General features: G+C 39.6%; 1 protein-coding gene across 1 annotated transcript in view; it reads left to right on the top strand.

Annotated features, from left to right (window-relative positions):
- The first annotated feature begins 6050 nt into the window (after positions 1-6050).
- Positions 6051-25701, top strand: part of Folh1 (folate hydrolase 1) — a 71271-nt gene continuing 51620 nt past the window's right edge. Inside the window, exons 1-4 of the mRNA XM_070034806.1 lie at positions 6051-6303; positions 8845-8953; positions 11498-11684; positions 24603-24704. Coding sequence (XP_069890907.1) covers positions 6186-6303; positions 8845-8953; positions 11498-11684; positions 24603-24704 — 516 coding nt within the window. The 5' untranslated portion in view covers positions 6051-6185. The remainder of the gene's footprint in view (positions 6304-8844; positions 8954-11497; positions 11685-24602; positions 24705-25701) is intronic.

The following is a 25701-nucleotide window of genomic DNA, read 5'->3' as shown; positions in this document are numbered from 1 at the left end:
TATCAAATAAGTACTGTGTGCCAGAAATTGTGGGTACAAAAATATGTAAAATAAAGTCCTTGACCTCAAAAACATGAGTCTATTGGAGAGATAACAAATGAACTTGGTTACAATGTCATATGAAAAGTATTATAGAGAAGGTTGCTGCAAATAAAGGAGACAGCACCTGTTACAGTATATTAGACTTCACCAGAAAACCACACAGACATCCAGATACAAAGAACGAACAAAAGGATTATTGCTGTAAAAGGACTGGCAAGACCCCTTCTCACAAGACAGGAGTGAGAAGAAGTGCCTATATAACCTACTAAGGCTAGGAGGGGTTAGAAAGGTCTAGGAAGTGTGGTGTGGAGGTGTGGACCAGGGACTTCATCATGGTGGACTAGGATTTATGGCTGCTTCCCAAGTAGTAGATAGGGCCCTGCAGCTACCCAGACCTGAAGATCACTCTAAGGGGCTCTTGCTGCCTTATATGGTGGTGGCCACCCTAGAGGAGTGCCATCTCAAGGTAAAGGGGTATTGGAGGTTGATTTTTTACTGTCTTTACTAAATGGACCTAGTGTTGCCTAGGAAGGAAGCATGCTAAGCTGTGGAGAGGGGAAGGAGCATGCTAAGCTATGGGAAGGGAGCTCATTGGGCTAACAGCACCCAACATGGTTTGCATGTGTTCTGATGACCAGAAAGGATCATCAGAAAGGGTCCTGATAGTTAAAAAAAAAAGTATACACTAGCCTACTAGTCAATATGGGCATTCAAAGAAACAAACATCTACTAGCTGTTTTTTTGGGAAATATCAATTTTTTAAAGCTTAAAGTTATTTTTTATTTGTACAAGATAGGTAATAAAAATAAGAAAACAGAAAACACACTACTAAAGTTTCATTTTCTTTTTGATTCAGTACTAAGAATTAAATAAAATAAGACATACAAACCAGACACTGATGGCTCACTCCTGTAATCTTAGCTTCTCAGGAATCTGAGATGTGAGGATCTCTGTTTGATTCCAGTGGGGCAGAAAACCTGAGTAACTCTTATCTCGAATTAATCAGAAAAACAGCTGAAATAGGTATAGTTTAAGTGGTAGAGCATAGCGCTGTACAAAAAAAGTTAAGGGAGTCCATATGACCCTGAGTTGAAGCCTCTGTAATAACACAACAAGTAAAATAAATTACTCAATCAAGTTATGTGTGTGTGCACAATATAAAGCACATAAGATAGTATCTACCACATATAAAGTACTTATAATTTAGTCCTAAGACTACTTGTAAATACCGAAAATTAGCAATGCTCTAGCCCATGATGTAGTATTTGCATAAATGTAGACATACCATTTTGTAGCTTTTAATTGTGTCTACATTACTAGTAATACTGAAAACAATGAGAATGCTATATAATTACTTATTACACTGAATTGTTTGGGGAATAATGTCAAGAGAAATGTATGAACATTTGCAGTAGAGACTCATTTTTTCTATTTTTTTTTAAATCTAAAGTTGGTTGAACCCACACCCTTGGATTCAATTGGCTCTCCCTTAGACAAGGAAGGCTGATTCTATTAGGTAGTTCTAATTATGGTCAAAATTTCTTTCCTGTATTTGAGTGGCATTTGCCTCATTTATGGTCACAATCTGGCCTTTGAGGTATCTATGTTAACCTTGTTGCCTGGACATTGCCACAGGGATTTCCAAATCGATTTTTTGTTGTTGTTGTTGGATGCGGGGCTTAAACTCAGGACCTTGAGTTCTTTTGCTCAAGGGTGGCATTATACAACTTTGGGAGCTTGTTTGGAGGTTCTAGCAGGGGAGCTCAGTTATTCACATACCCTTGACAGAAGATGGGTCCTCCTTTATCAGGGATGGTTGTCCTCGTTGGCCAAACCCACAGCTTTGGGAGAGGTGCACAGCCTTGGGAGGGATGCACATGGAGTGGTAAGGGAAGAGGGGAACACCTGCCTAACCAGCCAGATCAGTCAAATCAATACTGGTGATCAATGGAGTGACAGACATCACAGCCAGATCTCCTTCACATTCATGCTCTACCACTTTGAGCCACACCTCCACTTTTGGTTTTCTGGGGGTTAATTAGAGATAATACCTCATGTATTTTGCTGCCTTGGGCTGGCTTTGAACCACAATCCTCAGATCTTAGCTTCCTTACTAACTAGGATAACAGACATGAACCACCATTGCCTGACTCCAAATTGAATTTTTTATACCCAAGCACATGTAAAGTCTAAGCCCATGTCTTCTATCTCTAAGCACAAGTCTTTAGAGTGTATACCCTGAGCTCAGTAAAGGTTGTGTGGTAAAAGGAGATTGAGACAGACATTGCACTCATTAGCTTTAATACTGAAATATGAATACTGGATCTAAGTAATGCCATCTTGGCATCTTGATAGAAGTTAATAGAAGATGGGGACTTTCTGAGAACTCTAGAGGGTATAAAGGACATTCTTTGGATTTCAACTTTGTCCTGAGTTGTTGGGCTTCAGAAAGCTCCTTCTTCCCCTAGATAATTGGGTCCTGATGGCCCTTTATTTTTCCCCTGGACAGTTTGTACTGCCTATGTATGACACTTTTATTAGGAACAAGTATCCTCATCTAGCTTGCTTTGTTTTATGTATAACACTTTTGTTCAGGCTTGGTCTCCACCCCAACATGTGGCTTCTGTCTTTAAAAGCTTTATGTTCTGGGCTGCAGGACTTTGAGACAAGAATCCACCTGCAGCTGCCAGCTTTCCAACAAAGATTCCCAATTTGACCTCTTAAAACGTGGCTTCTCTGTTTTGTTGCAACTGAGGTCCCATACAACATTACTTGGGAAGATTCACTTAGTCTCAGTGCATTTCAGGTTATCTAAAACAAAAAGAATGGGAGTAGGGATCTTATGATGAATACATGAGAATATGTAGATAGAGGGAATCAAACATAGCAAGTGCTCAGCAAATATACCTATTATCCCTTTGTCATTTGCTAGTTTGATTTGAAACTAAGAATATTTGGAAATAGAAGATTTTACTAGAAAGGAATTAGGAACTGGCCAGTTTTCCTTCAGCCAATTGACTTGGTTTATTATTATTTATTTTTTATTTTTGGGTCCGGTTGTGGGGCCTGAACTCTGGGCCTGAGCGCTGTCCCTCAGCTCTTCAGCTCAAGGCTAGCGTTCTACCACTTGAGCCACAGTGCCACTTCCGGCTTTTTTCTTTTTGCTTATGTGGTGCTGAGGAATCGAACCCAGGGCCTCAGGCATGCAAGGCAAGCGCTCTACCACTGAGCCACCTCCCAGCCCCGACTTGGTTCATTATTGATAAATTAATTTCCCTGTATTTCTCCACTGCTTCAACCTGTACTTTAGGTTTCTATTATGTGCAACACTTTCATAGGGCTCTCTTTATCATTTCTGGTTCCCTCTATAGATTGTACTACGAATACAAGTGATTTTTGTTTTTTGGTTGGTTGTGGAGCTTGAACTCTGGGCCTGGGTGCTGTCCCTGAGCTCTTCAGCTCAAGGTGAGTGCTCTAACACTTGATCCACAGCTCTACTTCTGGTTTTCTGGTGGTTAACTGGAGATAAGAGTTTCACAGACTAGCCAGGTGCCGGTGGCACATGCCTGTAACCCTAGCTACACAGGAGGCTGAGATCTGAGGATTGTGGTCCAAAGCCAGACCAGGCAGGAAAGTTCGTGAGACTATTATCTCCAATAAACCAGTAGAAAACCGGAAGTGGTGCTGTGGCTCAAGCGGAAGAGCGCTAACCTTGAGCTGAAGAGCACAAGGACAGTGCCTAAGCCCAGAGTTCAAGCCCCATGACCTACAAAAAAAAAAAAAAAAAAGAGTTTCACAGACTTTCCTGCCCAGACTGGCTTTGAACTGCCATTCTCAGATCTCAGCTTCCTGAGTAGCTAGGATTACAGGAGTAAGCCACCAGTGCTCTCAAATACAAAGGATTTTATGAAGTGTATCATTATTCACTTCTTTTAGATATCACTATTATTAAATGTTCACAATGGGGACAGAATTGTGCGCGGTTGATTACTCAATAAAGATTGATTTCTTATTGTTTATGGGAATTCAGTCACAAGAAATAGAGAAGCCACATCTTGAAAGGTCAATTGAGAGTGTTTATTGGAGAGCCTGCAACTGCAGGTAGACTCCAGTCTCAAAGCCAGAATCAAACTTGAACAAAGTTTTAAAGACAACCACATGTTTGAGGTGGGGATCCAAGCCCAACAAAAACAGGCCATATAGGGAAATTCTTAAAGGCAAGCAAAACAAGCCAAATAGGGAAATACTCAAGGGCAAGCATCTTCTGCAGCAAAGCTTTCTTGCAGCCAAACAACCTGACATCTATAATTCAAAGAAGAGATTTGTCTTACCTCTAGGCTTTTCCAAGCTAGGTGAAAAGCCCCATCTACCCAACCCAATAAGGCACCAGGATGGCTGTGAGAGCAAGGAGATGTTAATTAGACCCAGTATCCTTATTTCATTATCAATTATGGAAAATTTGGCCAAACACAGATGAGATAAAAGTGAAACCTCTGCTTCCAAGAATTTTCAATATTATTCCTTTAAAAAAGTTTCATCAAAAAACAAGTGCTGGAAAAAAAAAATCTAGGGGCTGGGAAGGTAGCTCAGTGGTAGAGCGCTTGCCTTGCATGCCTGAGGCCCTGGGTTCAATTCCTCAGCACCACATAAGCAAAAAGAAAAAAGCCGGAAGTGGCTCTGTGGCTCATGTGGTAGAGCGCTAGCCTTGAGCTGAAGAGCTGAGGGACAGCGCCCAGGGCCAGAGGTCAGGCCCCACAACCCGACCCCCCACCCCAAAAAAAAAAAAAACCAAGTGCTGGCCAGTATGCTGGTATGTATGTCTCTGTGTGTGTGTGTGTGTGTGTGTGTGTGTGTGTGTGTGTGTATGTGTGTGTGTGTATTTGTGTGTGTTAGGAGAGCCATTATACATTGCTGGTGGGAATGTAAACTAGTGCAGTCATTATGGAAGTTACTACCAAGATCCTTCAAGAAAGGAAAGTTAGAACTATCCTATAGCCCTGCTATACCATGTATAAGTCAACACACAATGGAGACACCTTTAAATCCATGTTTAGAACAGCACTATTCACATAGTAAAACTATGGAATCAGATGGTGTGACTTATCCAAAAAGAAAACAAGATCATATCATTTTCAAGAAAATATCATTTTAAGGAAAATAATCTAGATTCATAAAAATAAATACCATGATTTTCCCTCTCATGCACACAACTCTAAAGCTAAGAAAAGAACAGAAACAAAACCACAAAACAGCACACACACTTGAAAGGAGGCCTTCAGGGGTGGGGACAAGAACAAGAACAAGGCCTGAGAGGGCCAAAGGAACTGGCAGAGGAAGCATATGATCAAAATACCTTGTGTGCACATATAAAGGACAGGTTGAAATCCGTTTGAAAATTTGTTAGGCCGTTTAAAAAAACAGGGCTATGGCTAGTAAATATGATCAAAGTACATTATACGTGTGTACCTGTATAGAAATATTACAGTGAATCTTTTGTATAATTAATATTCACTAAAAATAACAACAGTTTCATTGCATAAATTCCCTGAATGCTTATAAGTAACGACAAGGTGATGTGCTGACAAGTTTCTCTGACCCTTCACAAGGGCCGACACCGCCCCCCTTCCTCTCCCTCCTTCTGCTTGTATTCGTGCCGCAGAGTATTGTAAAATACTTTAGAGGATTTCAGAGCTGAAAAAAAAGTTCGTGAGAGAAGCTTGGTAGATATTTTTCTAAGCAGACGGAGGAGTCGGATTTGTTGGTTTAGAGGAATCCATAGGAAAGGCTACTAGCTTTTCCTGCTCTCACTAGTTTTTATCAAGAAAGTGCTGAAAGTTTTCAAGGGCAGGGGTTTTTGTTTGTTTGCTGTTTTGTTTTGTTTTGTTTTTAGAGTCCCGAAGGAGAAAGGGGCCAGACTTCCTTCTCTCCAAGCTGACTTTGCCTCCCCTCGCTTGGATTGGTGCAGAGGAAGGCAGAAACACTTTGAGGGCGGAGACACTGAGGCTGCGCTCCGGGAGTGCACGTCGCCTGGGGAGGAGGTGGAGGCAGACTTTGCCCCCCGTCAGGGCTGCAGGCAGTTGGACGCTCCTGTGGGGTTGACTGAAGTAGCGAATGTGTAGGAGGCCTGAGACCCGCGCGTGAAGATGTGGAACCCACTTCAAGACCCCGACTCAGCGGGGGTCGCCCGGCACAGGCAGCGCTGGTTGTGTGCTGGGGCGCTGGCAGCCGCCGCCAGCCTCTTCATCCTTGGCTTCCTCCTCGGTAGGCGCAGCTTGCCAAACTTAACTTCGGGACCTCTCGTCATTCTGGGACTTAGGCCACGTTAGTGGAGTGGACGTGGGTGGCGATTGGGGTAGGGGTGAAGCCGGGAGGAGTTGGGCGATTTAGGCTGAGGCTGGCGGCGTGACTGAGTGAGTTCTGGATCTAGTGCTTGCAAGGCACAAGTTAAGGGAAAGCGAATTGAAGTACCACGGACTGCAGCTCTGAGCAACTCTGCACCCCTACGGGGCGGTGTCAAACCCCCAGAGCTGCTTCAGGCCGGCCTGGGATCAGGGCCTTAGGCGACTCTTAAATCTGTTTAGGATTTTTCTTTTTAATCTTGCTACACCTAGTGCTGCTTCTGGTTTTGAGGGAATTCTGTGCATTCCTGCAAAGGGAGTGTTTACATCCCTCTGTCGTTAGGAGTTACTGACACTTTGGGAAACAGGTGCCTTACTGCAGAGCTCTCTTTGGATAGAGCTTTAGTTATCAGCATGCTTCTCACAGGTATCTGGTATTTCATGATTTATAGATTTCACCCAACTTCACCTGAAAACTTGGGCAGCACAGGCAAACTCAGACTCTAGCATTCTCGTTTTGATTCTGACACCACTTCTGGGAGACCTTGAAAAAGTTCCCAGAGACTTGACTGAAGCTTTTTCCCCTTTGTCTATGATGAGAAACACTGACAGGTATAAAGTGAGAAAATGAAGTAGCCAACTTGTATGTATGCTGAGGGCTTTGCTAACTACATAAAGATATGCTTCTAACTGGTCTTGAATACAAAAGAGCCGCCTAAGGTATCACCAGGTATCACCTTTACTCAGAACTCTGTGATTTTGAATATCTGTGGTGAGGAAATCAATTCGGTTTCCTCAGATCCACTAGTTTGCTTTGTATCCTTGGAGTCTTAAAATACTTTCAGCCTTGGGGGTGGAGGAGTGAGGGCTAGCCCCTCACCCCTGTAATTCTAGCTACTGTTCAAGCTGAGATTGGAGGATCACAGAGACTTGAGGCAAGAAGCCAGAAGTGGAGCTGTGGCTCAAGTAGTAGAGTACATACTGAGCAGAAAGAGCTGATGGACATCAATACCCAGGTCCTCAGTTCAAAACAGAGAATGTTACCAAAAGGAAGGAGCAGGGAAAAGAAGAGAGAGACAGAGAGAGAGAGCACCTTTTTTGGGGGTGGGGGGTCGGGTTGTGGGGCCTGACCTCTGGCCCTGGGCGCTGTCCCTCAGCTCTTCAGCTCAAGGCTAGCGCTCTACCACTTAAGCCACAGCGCCACTTCCGGCTTTTTTCTTTTTGCTTATGTGGTGCTGAGCAATCGAACCCAGGGCCTCAGGCATGCAAGGCAAGCGCTCTACCACTGAGCCACCTTCCCAGCCCCGGGAGAGAGACTTTTGAGCCAAATTATGCTCATAATTAAAATGTTAGTAACCAGTTTAAGATTGTGCAGCTTGACTTATAAGAGTTCTTAATAAGGATTCATTTTAAATTGAATTTCTATGATTTCAATTGTAAAAGTTAGGAATTAGGACTTGGCAAGGTTATGGGGATCTCCTGTGTGTCCTAAAGAGAACCTTCTTGGTATCAATGTTAATGGGATTCCATGGATTCACCCTGCTCAGTCTTCTTTACTCTGTTTGTTTCTTTTTGTCTTGGTATCTCTGCTCCCCATCACCTCTAGGTCTTTTTCCTTCTTCCTCAAGTTCAGTTTTTTATCTCAAATCAAATACTTCATCACCTGTATGTTCTTCCCTGATCCCATAGTTTAAGTCTTTTAGCTTTATGGACAGGTATAATGACAATTCCTTGTGTCCAATTGTGTATTTTTTCATATGCATGTCTATATGCATATGTGTTTGTATATATGTGAGCACTAACTGGAAAGCTTCAAAACAATGTGGCTGGCCATTTCCTTCTGGATTTCTTGCAGAGATGTTGGATACATTGTAGTGTTACTGAAACTTTCTGTACTCAATCCTATTTAAATTGGAAATAGATAATCTCAGCAGAACTGTATAGCTTCAGAATCTGAGAAAATTAAATCTTGAGTTTTCTTTAATATTTTGAAATAATTTGTGCTTAAAATATGGGCACATCATATTCACTGTAAATATTTATAAATGCTTATTTGGGTCACCGACAATCAGAGACAAATAAGAAAAATGATGTGGAAAGAAAGTAGACAGTCTCTACCCTTAACCTTCATTTCCAAAACATCTTGTTTATCTCCATTCATTGAAATATTAATGCCATGTTTAATTTGGGAACCAATTTCCTAATAGACTATTTCTTAAGATAACAACAACACATATTATTGAAATTTCACTAAAAATATACTGTAGTTGCTTTGCAATTTAAAAATCTGTTTGCATGATCCTTTTTCAGTGAAAGTAGGCAAGAAATATAAAACTTCAGAAAGCCTTGACTTCTGCCAAAAGTTGGCCATCTGTGTTTTATATATGGTTTTATATATAATAATGAAAAATGAGAGGTGTTTATGAGCTCAGATCTTATTCCTATGTTTGGTTGTATGTTACAGGGTGGTTTATAAAACCTTCCAATGAAGCTACTAGCATTATTCCTCCTCATGGCATGTGGAAGGCATTTTTGGATGAATTGAAAGCTGAGAACATCAAGACGTTCTTATAGTAAGCATATGTTTGTACATTTATTTGCACAGTTGACTGGAAAAAAAGTATTCTTTTTTTTTTTTTTGTGGTTGGTTATGGGGCTTGAACTCTGGTCCTGGGTGCTGTCCCTGATCTCCTCACTTCAAGGCAAGCACTTCTACCACTTGAGCCACAGCACTACTTCCAGTTTTCTGGTGTTTGATTGAAGATAAGAGTCTCACAGACTTTCGTGCCTGGACTGGCTTTGAACTGTGATCCTCAGATCTCAGCCTCCTGAGTAGCTAGGATTATAGGCGTGAGCCAACAGCATCCAGTTGTATTGTTCTTTAAATTGTTTTTTGATTTAGTATTTTAGCAGAAGAATTTTTTTTTTTGGGTCCGGTCATGGGGCCTGAACTCTGGGCCTGGGTGCTGTCCCTCAGCTCTTCAGCTCTTCAGCTCTACCACTTGAGCCACAGTGCCACTTCTGGCTTTTTTCTTTTTGCTTATGTGGTGCTGAGGAATTGAACCCAGGGCCTCAGGCTTGCAAGGCAAGCACTCGACCACTGAGCCATGATTTAGTATTTTATATGCAGGAATTGGAATTTTTTAAAGAAAGTCTTATTTGTTATGACTTTTGTATCACATTCATGTGGGGATATATACTCTCAAGTGAACTTTATTTTATTGCAGAGGTGTTATTGATATATGGATTCATTGTTGTACTGGGAAGTGAATCTAGAACCTTAAACATGCTTAGTTAGCACCCATCCCCTGAGTTCCATCCATAGGTACCCATTACAAAGACTGTACATCAAGAGTAAGCTAACTTTTCTAGGACCAGCCAGGGCCCAGCTTCTCAGCTCTGCTGATACAGCCCAAAAGAAGCCACAGAAAATTTGTCACCAGGTATGTGTGTTGGTTCTGCTAACATTCTGAACACTGGAATTTGAACTTCATATGTTGATGTATCATAAAATGTTATTCTTCTGTTTCTTCACTGATTTAAATATAAGAGCAATTCTTAACCTGTGGCTTGTATAACATCATGCTTAAGACCTGATTTGGCTGGAGAAACATTGTTTGCTGATGCATGCATTAGATGAAAATAGTATATTTTAGTTCTGAATATAAATGGACCATAAACTTGGACTGAATTAAGTTTGGATTTAATCTCTGCCAATCAATGGTAGCAAAACTTTGGGTGGATATATAACCTTCTTTCCTTCTTTTATTCCCACATCTGTAAAATAAGGAAAAATACTGTTGTGATGGTAATGAAATTGGAGAGCATATATTTAGCAGATTTCAAAGACAAGCCCCCTTCTTTCTTTAAATTTCCTACATAGTAGAGCAAAGAGATAAATGAACTTTTTAAATATTGAGCTGAAGATGTAGCTCTATGGTAAACCACTGTATAGTGTCTGTAAGGCCCTGGGTATTTACAAAGAAATTAGAATAAAATACAACCATTAGAATATTTAGGTTTTAATGCATGAACTTTCTCTCCTTTTAATTAGTTTAGTGCATATGTTGAAAGATATTTGAAATCACTGAAGTGCACTGATGGCTCACACCTGTAATTCTAGTTACTCAGAAGCCTGAGATTTGAGAATTATGGTTCTCAGCTAGCCATGGGAAGAAAAGTCCACAAGACTCTTATCTCCATGTAACTAGCAAAAAGTCAGAGGTAAAAATATGGCTCAAATGTTAGCAGGCCAGTGAAGTAAAAATAAGGGTCTGAGTTCAACCCCAGTTCTAAAACAATGACAAAACTAGAAAAATATTTGAAGTTTTCTATTGAATGCAACTTTTAATTTGATGTAAAAGGATTGTATAATATACATTATACATACATACATATATGTATAATAAATATGAATAACAATGTATTTATGTATAATATCTAATAAATTATATATATAATATCTAATAAATTATATATATAATATCTAATAAATTATATATATATATATATATATATATATATACACATTTGCAAAGAGGTAAGAGGTCCACATAGTCCAACAATCCACCTAAGTCTGTATTACAACAGAATGAAACTGTGGAAAATAATTTGCTAAGGCACATCTCAGTTTTTTGGAAGGGCCTTTCCAAGTCAGTGACTTTGAAGCTTGTATTTCTTTTCTTTCTTTCTTTTTTTTTTTGCTAGTCATGGAGCTTGAACTCAGGGCCTGGGTACTGTCCCTGAGTTTTTTTGTTTGTTTGTTTGTTTTGCTGGAGGCTAGTGCTCTACCACTTGAGCCACAGCTCCACTTCAGTCTTTTCTGGTGATTAATTGGAGGAGAGAGTCTCAGGGGCGTTCCTGCGTGGGCTGGCTTTGAACCATGATCCTCAGATCTCAGCCTCCTGAGTAGCCAGGATTGCAGGCGTGAGCCATTAGCCCCCCCAGCTTGAAGCTTGTATTTCTTTACTTTTCAGAAAATCCCTTCTCTCCCTCTAGCTCTTATCCTACTATTAGCATGCATGAAAGGCAAAATGAAAGGGGAAGTTTTGTTTTGTTGCTGATTTTGTTGCTGTCTATACCTTAATTATTAACTACTTTCAATTTTTGTCCAACAGTAATTTTACACGGATACCACATTTAGCAGGGACAGAACAAAACTTTGAGCTTGCAAAGCAAATTCAGTCCCAGTGGAAAGACTTTGGCTTGGATTCTGTGGAGTTAGCTCATTATGATGTCCTGTTGTCCTACCCAAACAAGACTCATCCCAACTATGTCTCAGTCATTGATGAAGAGGAAAATGAGGTAACAACAAAATATAAAAGAAAAACATCCCTTCCCAATCTATTCTTTCAGATATGTCAACAAACCTCTTAAGATTTTTAAATTTAATTTACTATGATTTTTGATAGATTCTTAGAAATTAAATGCTTGGTTATTGTTGCTAATTTTTATTTTCAGTTTTATATATCAGTATCAAATATAGTATCTTTGTAAGATGCTCTGTAGCTAAGAGATACAGTTGGTGGATTTAAGCTGTAAAAACACTAAATAAGCCAGGCGCTGGTGGCTCACGCCTGTAATCCTAGCTACTCAGGAGGCTGAGATCTGAGGATCGAGGTTCAAAGCCAGCCCGGGCAGGAGAGACCTTGAGACTCCTATCTCCAATAAACCACCAGAAAACCGGAAGTGGCGCTGTAGCTCAAGTGGTAAAGTGCTCGCCTTGAGCTGAAGAGCTGAAGGAAAGCGCTCAGGCCCAGAGCTCAAGCCCCATGACCGACAAAAAAAAAAAAAAAAACAAGAAAAAAACACTAAATAAGTCCTCCCACACCCAGTGTGCACTTTGAGTGTTTTCATTGTTTTTAATGATATGTTTCCACTTGATCTTAGCTAAATGTCTGCCAAATAATGAATGGCTGTGTCTCAAAAGACCTTGTGCTTGGATCTCTGCCAAGAACTTGTTTGTGAACATTTGGAGGGAAACATAATTTGGAGAAAAAGTCCATAAAATGAAATTTGAAATATGGCTGGGTGTTGGTGGCTTATGCCTATAATCCTAGCTACTCTGGAGGCTGTGATCTGAGGATCAGGGCTTGAAGTCAGCCCAGGAGTAAAAGTCCATGAGACTCTCATCTCCACCAAAATGCTAGAAGTGAAACTGTGGCTCAAGTGGCAGAGCAAAAAAGCTCAGCTTCTGGGACTGGAACTCAAACCCCAGGATAGCACTACACACACACACACACACACACACACACACACACACACACACACACACACACACACACACACACACACACACACACACACACACACACACACACACACACACACACACACAACCCAGGATAGCACTGTACACACACACAACCCAGGATGGCACTACACACACACACACACACACACACACACACACAACCCAGGATAGCACTATACACACACACAACCCAGGATGGCACTACACACACACACACACACACACACAGCATACACACAAAAACACAACTTAACTATTCATTCCTAGTTAGCTAGCTACATAATGCAATGTAGTCCTGTTCAAACCAGATAGCTTCCTACCGTCTTTTTGTTACTAAGCTTTCTAAATTGTTGATAGCTGCAAACATAATACATATAAGTTAACTCTTTGAAGCTATGTATAATTTTGGGGGTATAATCATGGAACTGATATCAGTAATTTAGATATTACTTTTTAATATATGTCATTGGCCTTTTCTTATTGATAATTTATCAGTCTTTCTTGATAATTAATATATTGTTACATTTTACAGTCATTGGTGTGATCCCATATTAAAGTAAATTGGCACAGTTTTATGGTGTAATTTGTTTCCTCTCTCTCTTCCTCCTTCCCATTTTCTAGGCAATCACTATTCAACTATGATCAGATTTTTTTTTCTTTTCCTGATTCCAGGGTTTGTGCTCAGGGCTTTATCTTCACTCATATTGCTTGTTCATGGTTGGGGCTACACCACTTGAGCCACACCCTCAGTCCAGCTTTTACTTGGTTATTTTTGGAGATTGGGTCATGGACTTTTCACTCTTTCTTCTTTCTTTGTTTCTTTCTTCTCTTTTCTTTCTTTCTTTTTGTTATTATTATTTATGGGATTTGAGCTCAGGGTTTGGGTGCTGTTCCTGAGTTTTTTTTCCACAAGGCTAGTGCTCTACCACTTTGCTTCACAACTCTACTTCTGGTTTTCTGGTAGCTAAATGGACTTTCCTGTCCAGGATGGTTTTGAACCAGCCTCCTGAGTAGCTAGGTTTATAGGTATAAACCACAAGCACCTGGCATCATAGACTTTTCTTCCTGGGCTGACTTTGTACTTTCATCCTCCACCTTCAGCCTCTTGAGTAATTATAATCACTGACACAAGCCTCTGGCACCTAGCATGTATTGTTTTGATATTTATTTCAATTTCAATTACAATCAAAGACCTCCTTATATTACTTTTGCTTCAAATTCAAGCATTAGGAACATTATTACAATTCAGCTCCACGTTTATCCTTCTACCTCAACCACCAATATTCTCTCACTTTCCCCCATGTTCCAGTGCAATCTGTTATGTTTAACAGCTGAGTTTGGTAGCAAGCCTTCTCTTAAACCACATAGTGAAGTTCTCCTTCCCCCAAGCAATAAGTAGTTTATAAATTTTATCAGAAATCCTGTATTCTTCTTGTATTCAAGTACACTGTTTTGCCTTTTTTATGCAGAGATAATATACCATAGAGACTGAATGGTATATTGTTATTGACGACCAAAAAAGCTATCTGGATTCTTACATCCAGCTACATAAGAATTCAGAAAACTGGGGCTGGGAAGGTGGCTCAGTGGTAGAGCGCTTGCCTTGCATGCATGAGGCCCTGGGTTTGATTCCTCAGCACCACATAAGCAAAAAGAAAAAAGCCAAAGTGGCGCTGTGGCTCATGGGGTAGAGTGCTAGCCTTGAGCTGAAGAGCTGAGGGACAGTGCCCAGGCCCAGAGTTCAGGCCCCATGACCGGACCCCCCCCCAAAAAAAAAAAAAAGAAAAAAAATCATTTAAAAAAAAAGAATTCAGAAAACCTGCACTTAGTAAAAGTAATTGTAAAATTCATCAGGAGAATTAAGATAATATTTTTATAAAGGGGAAGATTGTCTTCAAAAGCAAGTGATGATGCATTGGAGGGGAAGCAATCCCCTATATATACATATATATATATATATATATATATATTTTTTTTTTTTTTGGTCATTCGTGAGGCTTGAACTCTGGGCCTGGGCGCTGTCCCTGCACTCTTAGCTCAAGGCGAGTGCTCTACCTCTTAAGCCACAGTGCCACTTCTGGTTTTCTAGTGGTTTTTATTGGAGCTCAGAGACTCAATGGACTTTTCTGCCCAGGCTGGCTTTGAACTGTGATCCTCAGATCTCAGCCTCCTGAGTAGCTAGGATTACAGGCGTGAGCCATGGGCGGCTGGCCCCCAAAATATTTTTAACAGAGTATTATTGTGGGCACCAGGGGCGTGCCCTTCTAATCTTAGCTACTAAGGGTTACCTAAGGATTTTAGTTCAAAACTATCCCAGGCAGGAAATTCCATGAGACTATTATCTCCAGTTACCTAGCAAAAAGACCTAAGTGGAGCTGTGGAGCATGCTTTTAGTTTCTTGTTTGTTCTTACCTGCCTGTTTCCATTCTGGAACAAAAGCTTATTTACATAAAAACTCCTTTCTTATCTTTTCTAGTTTATGCTTCTTTTCATCTGTTTGTCTCTTATTTCCTGTTTCCCCTTTGCCTACAGCTACAGATTTTATACAAACTTTTGCTGACACTTTTATTTTTCAAATTGCCTTTACATTCCTGCCCCATCCTTTGGTCTTTCCTGAGTCTAAGAATTACAAAGTGTTACAGAGTGACTAAGATTAGGAAATTTCCGAAGGACCTTGAACAGCAAACTATCTCAGTAAAAGCAGGAGTAAGGAGGGAAGGAGAGAAAAGACAGTAACCATGTAATTACAGATTAGGTACAAACAGCATATTGATTTATAACTGGAGACACAGGAGAGAGAGGTAGAGGAAGCCTTAACTCTTGTGCAAGTTTTGTATAGTAAGCCAGAATGAAAGAGAAACAAGAGATATTTCAGGAAATTTTAGGCCCAAGGTTTGAACTTCTGGGCTTGCCCCAACACCAAATAAAAGACCAATAATTTTTTTTTTTTTGGTTCTAGTTGTGGGCCTGAACTCCGGCCCTGGGCACTGTCCCTCAGCTCTTCAGCTCAAGGCTAGCGCTCTACCACTTGAGCCACAGCGCCACTTCCGGCTTTTTGTTTCTGCTTATGTGTTGCTGAGGATCGAACCCAGGGCCTCATGCATGCAGGGCAAGCGCTCTACCACTGAGCCACCTTCCCAGCCCAAGACCAATAATGTTGAAAGTCAGAGAAAGGAAGTTTATTCCTTGATGTGGGTAGTTATAAGAAAACACTTCATGGGGCTGGGAAGGTGGCTCAGTGGTAGAGCGCTTGCCTTGCATGCTTGAGGCCCTGGGTTCGATTTCTCAGCACCACATAAGCAAAAAGAAAAAAAGCTGGAAGTGGCGCTGTGGCTCAAGTGGTAGAGCGTTAGCCTTGAGCTGAAGAGCTGAGGGACAGTGCCCAGGCCCAGAGTTCAAGTCCACGATTGGACCCCCCCCCCCCCCCCCGCAAAAAAAAAGAAAACACTTCATGTACTTGGGATAGACATTTTTCTCAGGTTTCCATTGCAGGAAGAGTTGGGGTAAGAGGCATGAGGTATGCATGAACAGCCTCAGTTAGTGTGCTCCACAGTTACAGACAGCCTGCCCCTCACTGACTTGAGAGTGGTCAGCTGAGATCTTGTTTCAGTGAGTCATGGATGCTTGGGGTCTATGATGGCTGCAAACTGTCAGCTAGAGAGAATGACTGAGGGCCAAGGGCATTAAAACAAAAGAGGCTGATTGAGATGCCCAGCATTTATCCCACTTTTATCTAATTCGCAGGCCCAAGTAAAGAATTGATACCCATAGCAAAAGCAATTCCTTAATATGGTTACAGAAAGACCACTCCTCTAATAGGGGTTGTGCTCCTGAATAGGGATTTTTCTTGAGTCTCGTGGCTTGGCTTGTCAAAATATGTTGCTGTATTTAGGTCATCAAGTCCAGAGGGCCAGAAAGTTCTGAGTCTCATGAGAGAATGAATTTAAGGACAGACATAGAGGAGCGGGTTTATTAATGCAAAGAAAGTGAAAGCAAAGCAAAAGTACACTTTCCAGATGGGAGAGTAGGCAGGCTTAAGAGAAATTTTGCATCAAGAGTTCCAAGTTTTCAAGCTGTCACTGTAGCCCTCAGATATGGGGGTGGTCAATCCTGGCAAAGCAGGCTATGAGTCCCTATCTCCCCCACACCTTGGGTGAGGGGAGATTTGGGCATTGACTGGTCAGACTTGGGCATTTATTCTCTGTAGGTTCTATGGTCTGCAGGTTACCAAGACCCTGTTGTATGCCACAGACTAGTCTGCCAATGTCAGCACTCCACGTGGTGATTCCTCATCAGTCTCCAGGCCATGGATTCTCTGCCACTGGGTTTCCTGATGTCCTGCCTAGCCCTTGCATTATACATTGTCTCTTAGATCACAAATAGTGAATACAATTTGTAAACCAAAATTGTTTAGTTGTACTCAGAATACATAATTTGAGGCTACAAGTAGGTTAGTGCTCTAATGCTGGCATATACTCCACATTTGATAAAGTCAGCCAAAAATGTCATTTCTTTGGTAAAAATACTTTTCCTGTTTGTTAAACTAACTCATTAAGTTGATGAGAAAAAACTTGTTATTGGTCACTAGTGCTGTAGTGCTCACTAATGCTCCTATTCAGGAGGCCTCACAAGTGAGAGCACCACATGGATTATCTTATCATTCAGCCTGTAGAATTCAGATGAGTGTGCATCCTATATGGATCACAACAAAGAAAATAAATTTGGAAGATTGTTGTCATAGCTGATTTCATTTGATTTGTGGTACTGTCAGCCTCAAGAGGGAAGAACCAATGCTCTACATGGTATTATAAAATGTCATTCTTTTTTGTTGTTAGTGGTGGTGGTGGAGCTTGAACTCTGGGCCTGGGCGCTGTCCCTCAGCTCTTCAGCTCAAGGCAAGCACCCTACCACTTGAGCCACAGTCCCACTTCTGGTTTTCTGGTGGTTAATTGGAGATAAGAGTCTTATGGACTTTCCTGCCCAGGCTGGCTTTGAACCATGGTCCTCAGATCTCATCTCCCCTGAGTAACTAGGATTACAGGTGTGAGCCACTGGCATTCAGTTAAACCATCTCATTCTATCCCCAGCGTTTTGCTTCTGGCCAAGACCTAAGACACATGTTGAAAGGAAGCAGTCATGGTTGATAGTCTTGACTATCCTTCTGGCCTGGTAGGGAATGACTTTTGTATTCCACCATTACTGTTGACATTTGTTGTCATCTTTATCAGATTAACTTAACTCACTACTTTCCCAAGTTTACTAAGACTTTTAGCTATGGCTTTATGTCAGATTTTTTTGAGGGCGGGGGGTGCAGTCTTGGGGCTTGAACTCAGGGCCTAGGTAATGTTCTGAGCTACTTGGGCTCAAGGCTAGCATTCTACACCTTGATTCACAATACCACTTCCAGCTCCTTCTGAGTAGTTTATTGGAGATAAGAGTTGGACTTTCCTGCCTGGGCTGGCTTCAAAGCACGACCCTCAGATCTCAGACTCATGAGTAGCTAGGATTACAGAGGCGTGAGCCAGTGGTGCCGAGTTTCAGATTTTATCAACAGTTTAAACATAAGAATGTTGGCTTTCTTTATTAAGTTGATGATAAAATTGATATTCCAATGTTAATATGATCTTATATTTCAGCAACTTCTAATACTAGTAGTAGTGATTTGAACTCATATCCATGCATATCCAGCTTATAAGCATAACAAGTTTGGTAATTTGTTTTTCAGTTTGCTTGCTGAATTATAATTTGTAAGCTATATCAGTCTTACAAAATGAGTTGTTTTTAAAATCTTGTGAAAAAGTTTTATTATATTTAATTGGTCTTTATGTAATCTTCCCAACTGAAGAAAAAGAAGTTGGGGATTAGCCCATTATTTCTGGAGGAAAATAAAGATGTAGTTTTTTAAAATGGCTTTAGCTTTTTATTGTCATATGCTATATTTTTATTTTTATATTGTTATTATTAAGACATTGAATAAATGGGTTACAATTCCGTAAGTCAGGTAATGATTATAATATTTCTTAGACAATGTCACCCCTTTGATTGCTTTTCCACATTTTCCCCCTTTTGTCCCTGCCTCCAAGTTGCATAGTACATTTTTACATAATGTGTATTGAATACATTGACTGTATTTGCTCACTTTTCCTTCCTCCATTTCTGTGCCTTCCTGTGACCCCTACAGAAGAAAACAACAACAACAACAAAACAGTAACAAATATCACCACCAACAAAAAGTCCCCATGCTTCCAATTCTTGCAATTAGTGTTGATAAATAGTACTCCTGATGATCACAGAGTTACATGTTTCGGTTGCTCCCTAAGTATATCCTCCTTTAAGCTGCTTGTGCATCTGTAAATGCATATCCAGTTGTATTTTATATCTAGTTTCCACATGTGAGAGAAAACATGCACCATTTTCCTCTCTGTGCTTGGCTTACCTCAGTTAACATGATTTGCTCCAGGCCTATTCATATCCCTGTAAATGACATAACTTGGCTATTGCGAATAGTGCAGTAGTGAACATGGATGTGCAAGTGTGTTATGATTTTTTAAAAAATATGTTACTAAGTTTTAAGCAAGATAGATAGATGTGAGGAGAGGGAAACTATAAATAGTGACTATTTTCAAAAGTTTTTTGTTTTTGTTTTTTGCCAGTCCTGGGGCTTGAACTCAGGGCCTAGGCTCTGTCCCTGAACGTCTTTTGCTCAAGGCTAGCGCTCTACCACCAGAGCCACAACGCCACTTCCAGCTTTTTCTGTGTATGTGGTACTGAGGAATCAAACCCAGGGCCTCATGCATGCTATGCAAGCACTCTACTACTGAGCCACCTTCCCAGCCCCAAGCTCAAAAGTTAAACAGAACCAGGGGATGAGGGAAGAAAAAGTAAGATAAGGTTACTCTGAGAAAAATAATATATTTTATGTAACATTATATATAATGTCTTATTTATATAAGTAAGTATATAAATGATATATAAATATTTTATACCATATACAAATATATATCATGTACAAATAAATATATGTGTATTCCATTTATAAATAAATAAATATGCATCTATGTGTATATTTCACACATGGTACATATGTGAAATACCATGATATAAACCCTTGATATAATTAATACATACTAAAATAAATAAACAAATGACAGGAACATAAAAGGTGGAGAGACTAGCAGGAAGGGTTGGACTGACAAGAGATGAATTTGGTTGAAGTAGTTTGTTTGCAAGTATGAAAATAGAATGGTGAAACTGTTGAAATGGTTGTTTTAAGAAGGGGAGTGAGTTAGGGGAGAATCATAAAGCAAGATTGATCAGAATATTTGGAAATGTCACAATGAGACCTCCCTTATAAAACTAAGGTGTGTAATAAAAAACAAACAAAACACTACCACCAAAAACAACAATAACAGCAACAAAAAAAAACCAACAGAAAACAAACCCAGAACCAGGACATAAAAACTGACAAAACCAGAGCTGGGAGGTCCTGTCCCATCCATCATCTCTTCTTGATGTTGAGTTACAAGAACAAGAAAAAATAAAGAAGCTATTCTATCTGTACCTGCCTTTTCCTTTGAGATAGTACCAAACTCCAGAGCTTTTTTAACCAGTAGAGACAGAAAACTGGAGGGCTTCTCTGATAGATGCCAGTCCTGAAACTCATTGCTTGTCCCTGTATTTTTGCATAGGAATAGAGAAGATGTGATATTTTAGAGTAATAAACAGCACCCATCTTGGCAAGCTTGAGTAATAGACCTGCCTTAAGCCTGTAGTTTCTTATGCCTAGGTGTCTTAGACAACACAAAGATGTATATTGCCCTAGACCAGAGCATGTAAACACCCCAGGTAAGAACAAGCATTTTAAGTCTTCCTTTGTGAGAAACACGTTTCACCTGTTTTCTATTTCTTCCTACTATACCCTATTTTACTGAAATAAGTCTTTGTTGAACTTCTGCCTGTGAGATTCTGCTTGTTTCCATTTGAAATGCTTTTCATGGCTGTTCACAGGACTCTGTGATCTTCATGGAACCTGGGAAGCTGAAAGAATTGACCTTTCCTGTCTCCAGCAACAGGATTTCATAAATTCTTTTTTTTTTTTTTTTTTTTTTTTTTTTTGGGGTCCGGTCGTGGGCCTGAACTCTGGGCCTGGGTGCTGTCCCTCAGCTCTTCAGCTCAAGGCTAGCGCTCTACCACTTGAGCCACAATGCCATTTCCGGCTTTGTTTTCTGCTTATGTGGTGCTGAGGAATCGAACCCAGGGCCTCATGCATGCAAGGCAAGCACTCTATCACTGAGCCACCTTCCCAGCCCTGGATTTCATAAATTCTTTAAATTTTATTTGTCTATGTTATTGAAACTCCCCAATTTATAGTCTTTTTTACCTGTTTAAATTGGTGCAGCATCTATTCATTTCTAGTAATAGCCTGTTTTTTGTGTTTTGACTAATTTTTTTCCTTATTGATCTCAAAAGGAATTTGTCAATTTTACTATGGATTTTGAAGTCTTTTCTTTGTTAGGTTTTAGCATTTTCTGTCAAATTATTAACTCATGGGTATTTAGAATTTTTATTTTATTTGAGGGGGAGGGAGAGAGAGAGAGAGAGAGAAGGTGTCTGTATGTGTCTCTGTGTACATCAGAACGAGACTTTAACTCAGGTCCTCATGCTCTTACATAGCATACCTCGAGTCAGACCTCTTATTATAGCTTTTTATTTTTGCTGGTTAATTGGAGTTAAGAGTCTTGGACTTTTCTGCCTGGGCTAGCATCAAACCTTAATTCTTACATCTCAGTTTCCTGAGTAGTTAGGATTATAGGCATAAGCCACCACTACCCTGTTTACACTTTTTGAAAAATATAAAAAAAGAGTCATAAGTATGTAAACTTCTACTTAGAAACACTTCATCTATATTCTACAAGTTTAGATATAAAGTATTTGATTGATTATTAATTTAATTGTTTTCTAACCTTCATGTTTTCTTTTGATTCTGAAATTATTTAGAGTTGTAATTAGTAATTAGCAATTATAATTAGCAATCTGAATTTATTATGTCCACAATTATCTAGATTGGTTTGATTTCTAAAATAAATATATTCTGATTAGATAATGTGGCTTATAGGACACTAATCATATGATAATTATTCAGATTTTCTTTAGAGCAGAGTTTCTGGCTATCTTATAAACATTTTGTTTAGAAAAATAGTTATACTCAGCACTCTATCACCTTAAGCGTATTTTATTTGCTTATTAGAGTTTGTCATTTTGCTGAAGTCCCCTTTTTCTTAACATGCCTCATTGTGTCTGTCTTCCTTATTAAATATAGAAAAAGAAATGTTAAATTTAAAGCTAGTTTGAATATTGAAATTTTATTATGATGGTCTGGGTGCATATTAATTTGTATTTATTTTGATCAGAATTTATTAGACCTCCTAAATGCAAGAATTCTTAAGTTTTATCAGTTTTAGTATACTGTTAGACATAGTAAATTCAGATTTATCATTTTCACATTTTTCTTATCTTCTTTTAGAACTGAATAAGTGCTTGAACATACTTACATTGTCCTTTAAGTCGGTAACTATTTCTTTCACATTTACATCTTTATGGTTGGTTATTGAATGATGGAGTGTTCTTTCAGATCTGTTTCTTTTCTTTTTTGTTTTTTTTTTTTGGGGGGGGGTCTGGTCGTGGAGCCTGAGCTCTGGGCCTGGGCACTGTCCCTCAGCTCTTCAGCTCAAGGGTAGCGCTCTACCACTTGAGTCACAGCGCCACTTCTGGCTTTTTTTCTTTTTGCTTATGTGGTGCTGAGGACTCAAACCCAGGGCTTCAAGCATGCAAGGCAAGCGCTCTACCACTGAGCCACCTTCCCATTCCTCAGATCTGTTTCTTAAAATGATTAATTTTCTGCAGCTTTGTCTAAGTTTTATTTTATTTTTTGTTTGCTTTCTGAGACAGCATCATACTATGTAGCCAAGGCTAGCCTCAAGCAGACAGTCCTCCTGTCTCAGCCTTCCTAGCACTGGTATTATAAGTGTGTGCTACCATATCTATCCAATTGATCTATTATTTACCTATGCTTTTTTCATTTAAGTTTTAATTCAGTGTTATGTTTGTTTTAATTCAATGTTATGTTTGTTATATACTCCAAGAAATGTTCTTAAAAATGTGAATTTACTCTATTCTTTCCATTAGCTCTATCCCTCAGTGTGTTGTGTCTCTAGTGTTTTGTTTTTGTGGAAGGGGAAGATCTTATTTTTTTATAACTTTTGGAGGATTCTACAAGTCCTCTCTAAGTTGAAGGACAATATTTTAAAATACTGTCCTTTAACTTAAGGCATTTTGTATCACAGAGACAGCAAATATGAAATTTGAATGAATTGTCTGAGTCCCTTTTTCCTACTCTACTCTGGGCCATCACTTTCTGTGGAATATGTTAGTTTCTCATTTATCCTTATCCCTAAGGAATATTGCTCTTTGTAGACCAGCTTTATGCAAGGGTCTCTGGTGAGAGTCCATGGTTTGGACTGGCTTCAGACTAGTATGACTCCTCTGTTACTCTCAAGAAGCCTGAGGCTTAGATAGAATAACTATTCTAGTCAGCTTTCCATTACTGTGACCAAAGACCTAAGATTATTAGCTTAGACAGGAATAAATTTCTTTCAGCTCCTGATTTTAGTTGTAGTTAGTGATCAGGAGGTCCAGAATGTGGAGTGAAATAAACTGTACCTCACGATGAGGACACAAACAAAGAAGAGGCCCAGGTCTAAAATCTCCTTCAAGCCATACCACTTTCAGTGACTTAGGGACCACCCTTACACTCCATCTCATAGTTTCTACCTACGTCCAATAGCACCACCCTGGGACCCAAGGCACAGATATTTGGGAGGCATTCCATACTACATTATAACACCTTTCATCACTGCCTGTCAGAAGGACTCCAGTGCTCTTGTCTTTTTTGTTTCTTACTTTTTATTTTTATTTATAATTTGTTTTTATTTGTAATTTGTTTCGTTAAAGTGAATATAATATTTAATTTGCTTCTAAGAAATCATCCTAGCTTAGTAGTTAAGTAACTACAAACACTATGTACTTTCCATATTTTGGGATCACACTTTTGCTTACTTTATTTACTCAAGACTAATAAGTCACAGCTTCACTTATGGTCTTTTATTGGCTAATTGGACATAAGAGTCTCAAGGACTTTTCTGCTGCTCTCTCTGAACTGGGGTCCTTAGATTTCACCCTTTGGAGGGGCTAGAATGACAGGTAAGAGCCACTGAATCCCAGTGATGGGCAACAAATTTTTAATTTTTTTGTTTGCTTTCTTCAGGCAAGGTCTTCCTGTGTAGCCCAGGCTGGCCTTGAACTCACTGCCTTGTTCTCCCAAGTGCTGGGATTATTAAGTACAGTGTCACCATGCAAAGCCAAGATTTTTACATTTTTCTTTAGGGCAGTATATTACCCTCCAAATTGAAAGCTCAGACAATTATCTCAGAAAACTGATGATGTTAACTTATTTCTAAGTTTCAGTGAAGCAAACATGCAGTTAGGCTTTTATTTATACCAAATACAGATGTATTCCACTTTTGAAAACTATTATTAAATGTAAGGTTAAAAAATAAGGAGAAATGTTTTTAAGGCAAAAATACATATGCAATTTTTCCTTTATTTGGGAAAATCTTCTCTTTCCTGAACTCACTCGTTTTGAGTTACTCAGAAAGTTTCTGTAGTACTTAGTTGTTTACTGGTTTTAGTTCCTGTTTGTTTGTTTGGCTCTCTTTCCCTAACAGAGGTCAGGGTATGAATTCATTCAGTTTATGTGTTTTTCACATCCCCAGCATTGTGCTGAGAATCTAGCTGGTATTATCAAAATAATAAAACACACTCACTGACAGTAGAGATGATATACATCTTTTCTTGATTGTAGTACTTAAGTTTAATTGATTTATTTTTTATTCTTATTTTCACTTCATTAGGTTTTCAACACATCCTTATCGGAACCGCCTCCTCCAGGGTATGAACATGTCTCAGATGTTGTTCCTCCTTTCAGTGCCTTCTCTCCACAAGGAACACCCCAGGTACAAAACTGCAGAAGCCCTCCTGCCCAGGCACCTGCAGGCAAAAATTAAAGTATCCTAAAAGGAGTTTTGACAGCATCCTAATTTACCCTTTTTGCATGTTTGAGAAACGTGGGTGCCAGTGGTTCATACCTGTAATCCTAGCTACTCAGGAAGATGAGATCTGAGGATTATGGTTCTAAGCCAGCCCAGCCAGGAAGTTTATGAGACTCTTTAGCTCCAATTAATCAGAAAAACCAGAAATGGAGCTGCGGCTCAAGTGGTAGAGCACTAGCCTTGAGCAAAAGAATCTGAGTCAACTCTCAGGCCCAGAGTTCAAGCCCTAGGACTGTCAAAAAGAAAAAAAATACCACAAATAATAGATAAGACTGTTTTCTTTTGGCTATCTGAAATGTATCTCCAATGAACAGTTAATATTATATTTAAAGTTGGCATGTATTTAGGATGTTTGCAATCATTGCAGTTATTTCACCATTGAAATTAGGGAATGTGAGAGTTGTAAATAAAGAGATAGTATGTCTCAGATTGAAAGCTAACCAAAGCTACTTAGCCTCATTCTGTAGGTTAGGCACACTAGTGTCAAGGTGAGGTTCTTGATGTAATATGCTTACTTTTTACAACATATTTCATTTTTCTTTTCCATCCCATTCCTGTACTCATGGCTCACATCTATACATCCACTGTGATATATGTCCTCAGGGGTGTGTGTGTGTGTGTATCTTTCAAAATACATGGTTTTGTTTTTGTTTTTGATATACTTTAAATTCACATTAATGGCATTGATTTATTATTATTTCCAGTTAAGGAAGAGTTCTTTTCACAATGTGTTAGTTTATGTCATAGTAGTTTTTTAGTTTTCACTGTTGCATATTTCATCATATGTACACCACAAATAAGTCACCTCTTCTCTTAGTAACACATAATTTGTCTGTAAATACCCTTTATTGGGATGAAGGCCCCATTAAAGTGCTAGTATGTGTCCAGACACAGTCCAGTA

This window comes from Dipodomys merriami, unplaced genomic scaffold (genome assembly GCF_024711535.1).
Source record: "Dipodomys merriami isolate MVZ:Mamm:240054 unplaced genomic scaffold, mDipMer1.0.p SCAF_25, whole genome shotgun sequence".
NCBI classification, from domain to species: domain Eukaryota; kingdom Metazoa; phylum Chordata; class Mammalia; order Rodentia; family Heteromyidae; genus Dipodomys; species Dipodomys merriami.
This window is presented reverse-complemented; position numbering and strand designations above follow the sequence as displayed.